The 13,256-nt window shown below is 36.6% G+C and overlaps 1 protein-coding gene across 11 annotated transcripts in view; it reads right to left on the bottom strand.

Moving 5' to 3' along the window:
• Nucleotides 1–13,256, bottom strand: part of GABRG1 (gamma-aminobutyric acid type A receptor subunit gamma1) — a 54,211-nt gene that overhangs the window by 10,004 nt on the left and 30,951 nt on the right. For 10 of the 11 annotated variants that reach the window (XM_064418271.1, XM_064418272.1, XM_064418273.1 and 7 more), the window contains 4 exons: nt 6,800–7,020; nt 3,933–4,015; nt 2,600–2,737; nt 2,323–2,475 (listed from right to left, as the gene is read on the bottom strand). In XM_064418271.1, the coding sequence (XP_064274341.1) occupies nt 2,323–2,475; nt 2,600–2,737; nt 3,933–4,015; nt 6,800–7,020 (595 nt within the window). Of the gene's footprint in view, nt 1–2,322; nt 2,476–2,599; nt 2,738–3,932; nt 4,016–6,799; nt 7,021–7,135; nt 7,428–13,256 lie in introns of those variants that run through there. The other variant, XM_064418280.1, reaches the window with a different exon arrangement.

Genomic DNA, 13,256 nt, shown 5'->3' with positions numbered 1-13,256 from the left:
AGATGCAAATCCATTTATACAGCAGTCCAAAATTAAGTGTGACCTTTCCTTTGAAAAGCAATACTTGAACACATAAACAATTTGTTATTTACATGCACAAGTTTATTAAAAACTAAAACAAACACAATCAAACCAAAACAAATAAACAAACAAAAAGCATTACACCAGGCTAAAACTGTCTATGGCTCACAAATCAAAGCATGGAATCACTGGTCGCTATGGACTATTCCTGCAGCACGAAGGCAGTAGTGTTTTCCCAACAGATTTCCCAATGAAATTACATGCCTAAAGGGGCAAACAGATGACCAAAGTGTTCTTCAAAAGTGCTTCAGTCCCATCAGACACTTTTGAAAACTGATTTGGCATTCCTCTGTATAACTAAATATTTAAATATCTGTAATCTCCTCAAATCTTTTGCTCTGGGAAACCACAATCTTCTAATAGATATGAGAGAAAAAGCTCCAGCCTTTTCAGGGTACCAGACCCCAGCACACCCTCCAGGTGGGAAGTGGCATCCATCATTCCCTGTACTGACTTTCGTTCAGAGAGTACAAAAAGAGACACAAATTTTCCCAGCCTTGTCTGCTATGTGAAAGGCACAGGGGGCTCTCAGGGAGCAAACCTTCAACAGCAAAACAGCTCCCTGCCCTGATAAACCTTGCTTAGTTTTGGCTTTCTTGTATTAATTTCTCTTTCCATAAAATTGTGTCTATTTGACAGGTACTCTCTTTCTCCTCCTCCAGAATATTTGCATGTAAGAAAAGTCACCCTACAAGCTGTCCTGTGATGGCTTTTGCATGTTTACAAGAAAGGAGTTCAGAGTTACCTGCAGGGAGCTGTAAATAAGATATTACAAAAGTTTGTATTCCATCTCGAGTAGATGAAGGCTAGTACTGCTGAAGTGAGAGCTTGAAAACTTCAGCTTAACGGTGACATCAAAGACGGAGTTTTAGGTTCATGGCATATAACAAGTGCTTTGTAAAAAGAAAAAACTGGATACAGAACTAGAAAGATACCAAGAGAACACTTTTTTTCTGTTATAACTATTGTATTGAAACTAGTCAGAGTCCACAATGATGTTCAATGAGTCAAAGAAATCTGATTAATTTTCTGCATCAAGGTCTAAAATTATCAAAAGTAATTTTCACTTATTTATTTGAGAACTTAGACTCCACTACATTTTGCAGCACTTTCAAATAACATAAAGTTAGGGTCCAAACTGAGATTTTCTTCCCTTACCTTTCCATTAGGCTACTGAGCGATGCTTGCTCTTGCTTACTTTCTCTCTTGACTCATTAATCTGGCAGGCTTGCTGGTGGTCCAGTTTCAGTGAGAAAGGCAGGGAGTTAAAGCGTGGGCTCATGCTTCTGGTAGCAAATGATCTTGTAGGGTAGGAATGGTGTGTTCACAGCAATACAGCTAATGAGGAAAATTAACTCCCATCTCTAACTTCCTAAGTCACAACTCTCAGCTCTTGACCTTTCCCCCAAAATAGGTTAGACTGCTGCCACTAGTTCTCCTATAAGCATCTGTCCCTGCTGAGCTCAAAGCTGTGTCCTGTGCACTCCGTGTACCCGTTTATCAGGCTTTACATGGGGACTACAACTTTCCTCCAAGACAGCACTGGAATCCTAAACAGTCAAATTTAGCAGACTGATGCTGTGCTAAACAGGTGAACCAAGATTACACTAACACAGAATTATCTTTGTATTAGAACTTGCAACACACTTCAGAACTGTCTGTTGTAAAAGCAGGAGTTTTTGTGAATTATAGGCTTAACTTCTTGAAGTACAACTTTGGTTGCAAATTTTCTGTCTTATCCTGGGTCTAAAAGAATAATTGAATCATTCTACTAAAAAAAAGCCAAACAAACCCCCTCAAACACAAACAAACAAACACAAACCAACCAAAAAAACAATGCAAACACAAAAAAAAACCCAAAAAAACGAAACCAGATTTTCACCATTTTTGGTCATGTAGTAATGACTTCATTTGTTCCCTGACGCTAAGTGTCAGACTAATAATTGCCACATGACTATCCCTGGCGATGATAAAAAAAATATAAAGAAGAAAAAACATATTTATGTGAACAACAGCAGACCAACAAACTTGGATCGGGATTTCCATGCTCAGCTTTGCTTCCTTAAACTCTGCCATGCAACTACAGCAGGATTCTCCTACTCCCAATGTGGCAGTTCAAAAGAGAGAACACGAATGGTCACAAACTGAAGGGGAATAAATTGTGGTTCATTTACTCCCTACTGCACATTTGTTTTCTTTGGGACTACCAGATCTTTCAAGGCTGAAAAAAGACATTCTTACCCAGAGAAGTCCTTGCAGGAACTGCATCCTTATTGATCCAAAATGACACCCATGAAAGAACAACTGTGAGTATACAAGGAATGTATGTCTGAATAGTAAAATATCCCATACGTCTGCTGAGATCAAAGAATATTGTCATAATAATATAATCACCTAAAAATTAAAAAAAAAAGAATAAGAAGTATTTATATGACATCTAATATGGTTTTCGGTTCTTCATCTATTGTGTTGATCTAAATAGATATTGCACAAAATAAAACTCAACACTTTGCCTTACCAGACAAGGTATGAGAAATTTCAGTTGTATTTCGTAGCCCCACAAATGCAAACTGATACAATCTCCAGTATTTTGGATCTGCCACTTCAACAGAGGTTTTCTTCCATTTGTATTCAATTTCATTTCTGGGATATCCATCTAGAATGAAACAAAAAAACCACAAACCACAGAATGTACTAAAGCACGTTTTCTGATCTCTGAAGTTATTCATAAACTATACCAGGTCTGTACATAAAGTGGATCTGAGACCATCTATAGTCCTTCTGATACACTTAAAATTCAACCACAAAATAAATGGCCTCAATTTTAAGTCTAGGTAAATGTAAGACCAATCAAAAACTGTACAAATTCAAATGTTTAAAAAATATCTATCTGGCACTCTCAAAATCCAGTATTAAAAGCTGGCTCAGAATCATCACTATTAAAACATAAATGTCATTACATTATCATTAAATGATCAGAAAGAGCTTAAAAGTACACTTCTTAATACATAATTTGATGGTTTAAGAAAGACCTCCTGAAAGGAGGCTGTAGCAAGACAGGAGCTGGCCTCTTGTCCCATGTGGTCAGCAACTGGGTGAGGGGACATGGCTTCATGTCTGCATCAGGGTAGGTTCAGGCTGGATATCAGGAGCAATTTCTTCACTGAAAGGTTACAAAGCATTGGAACGGGCTGCCCAAGGAGATGGTGTAGTCACCATGCCTGGAGGCACTCAAGAAACGACTGGACATGGCGCTACGTGCTATGGTTTAGTTGAGAAGTTGGTGTTCAGTCATAGGCTGGACTTGATACTGGAGTTTTCTCCAACATTAATGATTGTATGATTAAAATAGCACAATTCCCTAGGATTTTCTTTTTAACATAGTTTGCATCAAAACATAGAGCCTGAAGGTTGTGTTTTTGCTCCTATAAACTAAGTCCCACAGAAAGGAAAAGGACTTCTACTGATTCAGCATTTACAGGAGCAAGTTGAAGAAGACATATCTCATTCTTCCTTTTAAGTATACCACGTAGAACTAATTCAAAGTTGACAAGTCTTGCAGGCATAAGAAAACAAAGTTTTCCCAGGACAGTGCATTTCCATTAACCGGAATAGGCACTGTATTAGACTCCTAAGCAAAAAGACTATTTTTAAAGTTGCAAAAAATACATGTGATTCAACTCATTCATAGTGTATTAAACAATGCAATAAATCTAGTCAAAACATGAATGGTCAGTTCTTTCTTTTGCTGCAAGCCTTGAAAAAAATAAACATTTGCTCTTCTTATGCCAAAATTTAAGTAAATTTAAGGCCTGAATGTAAAGAGGACAAAAAAGTGTTTTACCACGTACAGCTTGAAAACTCCAGAGGACAGGAGTGTTCATCCATTGGAAAATTATGAAGCTGAAGATAACATTCAGCATTAATAGTCAACCTAATTAGAAAAGGAAGGGGAAGAAGAAAATAGGTTACATTCAAGAATTCAGACACTTCATACTACATATTAAAGAACATGCACAGAAATAAATTTTGCCAACTAACAGATATTATGAATAGCCTCCTGTGTATCAGAAAAACAATCCAGCATTAGAACCAGGGAACAAAACAAGAATTATTATTGCATGAGGATCTCTGTTGTTTCAATTAGTATTTCAGACCATTTCCAAAATTTCAATTGATTTGGGGGCACCTCTCAGCTCTACAAGAAATAGGGGACAAAAATTAGGGTCTGAAGACAGGGGAAGGAGAGGAGCTTATGACAGCACAAGAAGGAAGTTTTTGTAGAACACATTTATCAAGTCAAATTGCATTTGGCATTGTTGTATCTTGTGGCTTTACATAAGAGAAAAATTATGGGGTACATTGGACTTGCTCTATACCATGGAAACAGTTCTGATGAAAACAGTATTTGCATAGGAAAAAACAAACTACGTTTCTATCTGTTTAATGTCTATCTAAGGTACTCAAATAATTCACAACTTATAAACATTATAGAACTGGTTTAGTATTCATAATTGTCTGAACTAAATCACTTTCTGCTTTTGAAAATGCTATCACAGATTTCCACAGGACTTCCAAGCAGTAAGTGCAAAACCCAGTTCTGCTACCTTTCGCTAGTAAGCCAAAGTAAGGGACTAGACTTCAAACTGACTTCTTTGCATTTCAAATACCTCCTCCTTTGTTGGCAACAATGCATAGAAAGGCAGAATGTCTTTTAAAATCAACTTCAAAAATTGCCATAATGCTCACATACTTGACTGTGTGCAATGCTTACATATTAGACAAGAGATAGGAAAAGACTCTGAGACATGCTGCCAGATAGCTTTATAAGTGTCTGAACAAAGTATTTATTCTACACAAACTGCCACTCTGACCTGACCAAAGGTTTATAAGGAAAAGTGTATTTAGTAGCATACACTGTGGGAGAGAGGAAGAAAGACCCTTCCCCACACTTTTACGCAGAACGCTTGCAGTTCTTGGAGATGCTTTTCAAATTTGTCAACTATGATCTATGCATTTATTGCCTTTATTTTCAGTTTTCAATTTTTGGATAGTTAAACACTCACAGGAAAAGAAAACAAGCTGAGCCTTGTGTTCAAAGCACAACAACTAGATCTGGAATCACTGATGGTGCAATGGACAGACCGTGGGCCACCCTCAGAGGAAATTCAGTAAGGCTGGTTAACATTTTCACCATGTCTGCCCCCTGAATCACCAACAAGGAAAGAGTGGTGATACAGGGGAGCCCACGAACCTGGAGCACTGTCAGCTCGTGTTATTGTTCCTTCAATAAGTCAGGTATGAACCTCTCAATGTTGTTTTACCTTAGGTCAAATTCAGGCCATATCTTCACCCATACAGATGTTTGTGTGTTGCAGGGCAGGGTGAAAGCCTGTTCTGCTGTTCTGTTACCAGCTCGTTGCACTTTATTTCTCATATTCTGACACAGTAATTCTAACCTATTGCTCCGTGAGGGCTCACATGATTTTTTTTTTGCTCATATTTATTTCCTTCTGTTACTTTGCATCTCTTTAGAAGAATTTTTTCACTGAAAATGAATGGACAATGGAAGGGTAAAGTCCAAGTATGACTCTACAATTGCTAATTAGAAAATGAAAAAAAAATAGAATCTCAACAGAAAGGGATCTCTAGAGACTTTTATAAATACCAACTGGCATAGTAAACCATTTAAAAAGTGCTCTTCAGAGATGTCTGTATGCTCTCAAATGATGCATACTAAGAAAAAATTCAGTGAATAGAATCCTTATAAAGCATTCTAATTCTTCTGACATTTGATACACGAAAAATTTATACATTGTTCATACAACATATATTGCATATGAACACAGCATAAATGACTGAGAAGAAAGTAATTAAAAGTGCCACTTTCTGTTTTAAATAGATAAATAAATAAATAAATAAATAAATGAAATCTTAAGAGCAAAATCATATTCATGGCATCCTCTGCATAGACTACTTCTTGATCAGTTCTTGACTTACTGTAATATTTTTTGGTATATTTAGAAAACATGATAGAGATGACCCTAAAATACTTTCTGTAGACTACAGCCTTTCAAGAGCTGTTTGAAAAGTGACTCAAAAATCAGTACAGATAGTCTTAAGCTTAAAAGCAGCATGCATCTCCCATTTGCCAAGGGGAATTATCACCAACATGTTTGTTTATGCCCATTTTGGATGAACAGATCTGTTGATTTTAATAGCTTACAAGAGTAAATACGTAAAGAAATACATGCAGGACTGGGGCCTTAGCCTTAATAAAATTTCTTATAATTTTTATTATTTGAAGCATTTAATATTTTACTTACAGAATATAATTTAGTGAAAATTAGATTATGAATATTTAGACCAAAAATAATTAATCCGCAGTATATTAGTGATAGACCACCTTGATGCTATATACTATACAGCACCCTTTTTTAAATCTTGCCTGTACCTAAATGAGACCAAAATTTGCCGTCACCTTCAGTTGTACTTAGGCAGTTATCTCTGCATTATATTTCAATATTATGAACTTCATCTTTTTCCTGATCGAATGATCTTTTTTATTTTCTTTTTTAACCATTTCCTGGCAAACTCCTATGGTCCGTAACAAAAGAGATGCCAGGAATTTGACTCATATTCATTACTTTCATTATTTTCATATTCCTAGTCATAAGAGCGTTTTGGTTATTCTTCTACCCAAATAATAAAAACCCACCTTAGAGTGTATAATACTCTTCCATCACTCCAGATTCGAAGCAAACGATTAGGAGTTGTAATCCAGTGAGCATCAGATTTCCTTGAGTTCCGAAAGAAAGTGTCTGGAATCCAGATTTTTCCAACCATATTGCTATTAAGCATAAGCACCTTCATTGAGCTGTTAAATTTTAGACGACTGTCATACCAAGTCTGGGCAAAAATTATATCTATAGTGTATTCCTAAAAACAGAGAAACAACCATATCTATGTTTACATTTACCAGTGTCTGCAAGCCAACTGTTTTTTGACTTGTATATAAATCCGAAGCCACTTCCTCTATTCTCTTCTATATTACCATTTGCATAGCAGACAGCAGCCTGTGAACCCAGAATGAGAGACAAAAGATGCACACAGCCTTCTGTTGCTACCTCCTCTCCCCTGACACACACTGATTACTTCAGAAGAAGATAAGTGATGGGAGTGTAACTTGGAGGTTCCCGCACAGTGCAATCACCTCTGGGGGCCCTGGACAGAAATTTAAGGGCAACCTTAGTACTTCAGGGTTAGACTATGTTAACACAGATATTCTATATTTTTAAGAACCAAAAAAAGCAAGTTTTCTGTGTTTTCCCCCAAACTCTTCAACACACAGTATTTTTCAAGACATTTCAGATTATGAAGAATTCATGAATATGTGGAAATTAAACATGGCAGTTTGCAGAACTGTTATCATCCGCCTTGTACACCTACCAACATACATATAAAAGTATACATAATCATAATCAAGAAGAAAATTTCCCTAAAGAAATTCCACTTTACTTGTTAAAGCCTCAAGGAAGCTCCTTCTGTAATAGAAAATCAAATTCTTCTGTACTTATGGCCAGAAAAGAAAGGTGAAAACAAAAATAAATAGATAAAAGATAACCCCATTTCATGAAATAATTCTTGATGTGGTAAAACTTGAGAGGGATATCAATACAGATGCATAAAAGAATTATTCTTTTTGAAGAATCCAGCCAGTTGTTTCTGCACTTCAGACAAAGGGGTAAAGCAGCAGCTCTTGGTGTTGTCAGAGCTCTAGACCATACTCTGACTTTAATGGCAACAGTCTCACTACCTGATGGCAGATGTGATCTTTCCTGCATGGCTGCCCCATGAGGGCTTCAATGAGCAACCTGGCAGCTCCCCTGCAGGGAAAGAGCTGGAGACCAAGCTGAAACACTTGGTGTTGGTTGTTCACCTCTCAGTTACAGGTTGAATGGACAGGCAAAAGTGAGGAAGAGACAGTGTTCACACTCTTGCTTGAGCCAAAGGGGTTAGTGTGGTATTTACATGCCCTCTGAACAGAGAGAAGCTGTGAGACAAGCAAAGAAGGAAAACATAATTCTTATCTTCCTTGCTGTGCCTGTGTTGTGCTAAAGTAGAATGCAATATTGAGATTGTTTACCCAAAGTGAGGATGTTTTGTTCCCTTGGCCTATCAGGGCCAAGAAGTGTGTGTGTGTTGGACTGTCATGAGACAGTCACAGGAGAATCGAGAGGAGTGCAGTTCTGTGCAGTTTTGAGCAAGGGTGAGTGCAAGGCAGATTCAGTTTAGATGCAATGTATATAGCATAGAATAATAAAGTAATTCTTTAGCCTTCTGATGATGGAGTCAGATGCATCATTTTCTCTCCCCTTCGTCAGGGGTCACCCGTGCATCGATAGGTTAGTACTAGTTTACTAAGCCAATAAAAATGCATAGTGCCGTCAATCAATTCTGGTTTTAAATAAAAGCTGAAGGATTCATTGATTGGAGTGGATTTTTTTTGTTCATTTTCCTATTAAGCAATCACAGCAGCCAACTGTACAAGTTACAGATTCCTCACTATGAGTTTCAGCAACTGATACCACCCATCTCTTAGGAAAGTTTCAGAAATTTCGCACTTCATCCTTGAGAAGTACCAAAGCAGATATTCCAGAACTATCTTAATCTCTCATAGTTTTCCCACCTCTCCAGATGGAAGAAGTATAAATTCAGGAAACAGATATGCTAGAGGGAGGTTTCCTCTTGCTCTATGAAGTATGGCAGATGGATTACCACCTGAACTGTGGTAACTCAGTGTTTTCCAATGGTTATGAGCAACTAATGCATGAGGCAAACCGTGGAGAGACAGTGAGAACAAAAATACTATAAAAATACAGTTTTAAGGTGACTTTGTTCTAAAACTTTGCATATTTCTTGAGAGTCACTGCCATCAGAGGAAGATTCTGAGGACCAAAGCAAGTCCTTAACCTATTTTTTTTGTGTCTGTAAATGTGATTCCAGATACCTGTGAAAACCCTGGAACTTTTTAACCTTAAAATTTAGCTTTCTGTGCTCATTTGTAGTTGCAACTGAAAACGAAACTTGCCTTGCTGTAGTATAAAGAAGAGCCCAAGGCAGTGCACCAGAGAAGTGTTTTAATGGGCTTTAATGGGAGAGAATGAACAAAGATTTATGCATTGCCTTTACAATACAAATAGGAGAAAGAAAAAAAGAAGCGAGCAGAATCAACAGACATGATGAAATGTATGAAAAGTGAAGAACGTCTGAGTTTGAAGGTGCTACTCTTAGCAGCCACTTCACAATAGCAATTATATAATTATATAATTTCTCTGGTTTGAGAAAAAAATTATCAGAGTCATTACAGTCAAATCAACCCAAGCAAGAAAACACAGCTTGTCATAGAATACCAACCACCCTAATAAGTTAGAATAAAAAAGGAAGATTATTTTGACCACAAAAAACAGGGAATGGCCTCAGCAGACTCAGATGATTGCATTCTTTTGTCTTTCAGTATTAAACATGCAAGTTTGTATCCTGTTAACTTCAAACAGCAGCACTGTGCCAGCTACTAAGCAGAAAATTGTCTCTATCTCAGATGAAACCAGCATGTATTAGAGGAGTTTTTTTTTTTGAAAACTTTTTGGGGGAAAAAAAACCACACAAACCCCCCCAAGAACAATTCCTCATGATACATTTACAACTGTTCAAAAGTAAGCCAGTACACAATAATTTAACATCAGAAAATCAGTAACATCTTGTTTCCAAGCATCTTGCTGAATGTCAAATGAGATCCAAGTGCTAGCCTCTTTTAACACATCTGAAGAGACTTGACCTCCATGTATAAGCTCACACCTCTGCACTTAGACATATCCTTCTTCCTCTCCCTCTGGAATCAGCCAACTACAGGCACAATCCTACCATGCATCCCACCTGAAAGCCTGCCTCATGGTGGGTGGCAGCAGCAGCTCACCCTGCTCTTCAGCAGGGACCCGGAGACAGTGCTCTGATTTCAGTCAAGAATATTTACTCCACTTCTACCATCTGCCTTGGTGACATTACTACCGACTTCTTCAGCATATCTATTTATCCTATGCCTCCCTAAGACCTCTCTGTCTTTGAGGGTACATAACACATCCTGAGGTCGCAATATTCCTCACAAAATGTATCTTACATGTGATCACATTTTTAGCCCAAAATATTTCCTACTTCCTTTTAAGAAGGGGAAATCTGGGTCCCTAAAATTTATTACAAATCACGTAGAATAATCACCATACTGTCTTTTCCGAGAGAACTTTATTTCTGAAACGATGAATAAAAGCCCTATGTTTTTTCAGAGATTGCATAAGCAAGAACAACAGCAACAAGATTTATACAATATTCCTTTAGCGCAACAAATCTTTCTAGACAACTATCTTGCTCTTCTTGTTTTCTTACAAAATTTAAAATTAAACTGTTATCACTTCTACTAGGCTTTCATGAAACTCACCATTTAATGCCACTGTGCAACCATAAAAATTGGTTTACTACCCTCTCTTTCAAATTAAACTAATGGCAAAATAGCCATGCAAAATAAAGTGGAATCCATCTATGGCTGTGTTAGTCACAGCCATAGCATGATTATTCATATTTAGCCTCACAGGGTTCAAGAACAATGGCACATAGTGCTGATATTTGGCATTTGATTAAATTGCTGAGTTCTTTTTTTTCACAGCTGGCATGAAGTGCTCACCTGTCTAATTATTTACAGATAACTTCAATCCTCCTCCATCTCTTTCTTCTCTAAAAGATCTTAGCAAACTCCAAAGGCTGGGAACAGTGTGACCAATCAGAGATTACCATTAAAGGGCCAGGCAGGGCACAAACTGTGACTACTGACAGATTCATAGCCTGAGTGGAAGTCATTTAATATATAAAAACAATTACTTCAAACAAAGCAGGAACTTTGTTTGAACTGAAGTGGGACAAATAAGATCCTCAATATGTTTCATTGTCTCGAACAGTTCAACTAAAGCCAGACTTCAAAACACGTCAGTGGATTGTTTGAGTTTTTTTTTTACTGGAAAGCTGTGAAAGAAAGAGAGGCAGATATCATCTAATAAAATTGTTTCTCTTTATAAACCATATCACACAAATTCCAATATAATATCAGTAAGGATAGGAAAAATGTAGTAAAAAGAAATAAAGAATTCTTGGATATTTTTCCTGACAGTCCAACCACTGATTTGATATTGCACAAAAATAAAAAACAACTGTGGAGAAGGCAAGTAGCAAATAGCTAAATTGTTGGCTGGATTATGTTAAATGCAACACATTTTGTTTGAGAACAGAAGAAAGTGGCCTAGTTCTGTTTTCTGAAACAGAAAATCAAGAAGAGTCCCAAAACCAAACTCAGAACTAAAAAAAAAAAATGTTGCAAACTGCACACCTACAATGCAGCTAATGACCAGTGAATTTAATAGAGAAATAAATAAAAACATATTCCTGTCACTTCATCTTTGCTCAGAAACCCAGTCCAGCTTTTCTTCCAGATTCAAAATTTTGTGTGAAGGGCACCTCAGTGTTCCTGTAATGGTACATTCTGAAATCTGTTTCATATGGAGCCCCTCAAAGCATTTCAACTAACAAGTTGACATGACTTTATAGTCAGTTACTTTATCATTCTATTCTATTCTGCCTTCTAATTTCTTAAACTGGAATTCAAGATCAGTGATTCAGGGAATTTTTCAGAAAAAAAAAATTAAGAAAGGGAAACTAAAGAAAGCATTTCACCACCTATATGTTTTCACAATATAAGATGTGATTTAATACCAAATACCAATTTAGTATTCTGATGAAAAGATTTTAAAAACAAAAGAAGTCATAGACAAAACCAATAACCACATGCTTTCCTATAAGGTAAGCAAAAAATAAAGCATCAAGCATTAGCTAATTTATCTTCATCTTCCCACAGTGCTGCCAATAAACACTCGTAACCTTTGCCTTTTCCCTCACCCAAATTTCTTTGGACATCAGTAAAGGGCTATAAAGTAATTTATTAAAATACTTAACCTATCTTTGATATATAACCCCTATTAACAAAACGTTGAAAATGTGGCTACTCTGCCTGGTAGATTACTTTAGAAGCCCTTTAAAGAGTTGGGGTTTTTTTGAGTTTCAGGGCCAATGATGGTTTCAGAATTTAATCCCCATGGCTGAAACCAAAGCAGAAGTAAAATTTTTTTGTTTAGTAAAAATTTTAGTTTGGTCTCTAAAGCAATCTGAACTTAGTGACCTTAGGGGGAAACCTAACAGATCCAACAAACCACAGTGCCTCGGACACAAATCTGTGATATTACATTAATAATCCTGCAGCCATGAAAGAGGTGAGGGCTGTAGGAAATGCAGTGAACAGAAGTGCAGAGTGTCTGCTTCTAGAGTTTTAATCAGTCAGATTGCTGTAACTGTACAGATAATCACACCGGAGGATGCTATGAGAACATATGCACAGGATAAGTGGAAATATGGCAAATCATATCTACAGAAGGTGAGGGAGTACAGCAAGACCTACATAGTCACAATTCAGGAAAAAAATCTCACTCTTCACATCATAATTTGGCATCTGTGCTAATCTAGTCCTTATTTTGAACATGCAAATTGACAGATGCAAACGACAATACGAATAAAAGGCAAGACTTATTTCAATGTTTTGTAGATTATGAACTATCATTAAAATCTTGCCAATAGTGAAAAGATCAGCTAGAAAAGTAACTAAAGCACTTCAGCAAAATCTATGCTTTTATTTCATCACCTTAGATTTTGGACATTTGAAGAGAACATAAGGAGAGGAAGTAGATAAGTTATATACATAATCTATATACATTCTCATGGCAAAAATTATATAAAAAGTTTTGATTTACTTTTCAATATCAATTTGAATATTTTAGCCAGTAGCTTTCATGAATAACATTACACTCTATAAAGAGTTAGGGAAGAGAGCTCAGAACAAAACAAAACAAAAACCCACAACCAAAAAACCCAACCAAACAAAAAAAAAACCAAAAACCAAAAACAGAAACAAACCAACCACCAAACGTGTAAATGGGTAACAGGAATAAACAGATTAAGGATTTGGCTTTAAGATTGTCAATAGTGATTTATCTGCTCCATTGACTTTCTAAATTAAGTAGCTA

This window comes from Passer domesticus, chromosome 4 (genome assembly GCF_036417665.1).
Source record: "Passer domesticus isolate bPasDom1 chromosome 4, bPasDom1.hap1, whole genome shotgun sequence".
Taxonomy (NCBI): Eukaryota; Metazoa; Chordata; class Aves; order Passeriformes; family Passeridae; genus Passer; species Passer domesticus.
This window is presented reverse-complemented; position numbering and strand designations above follow the sequence as displayed.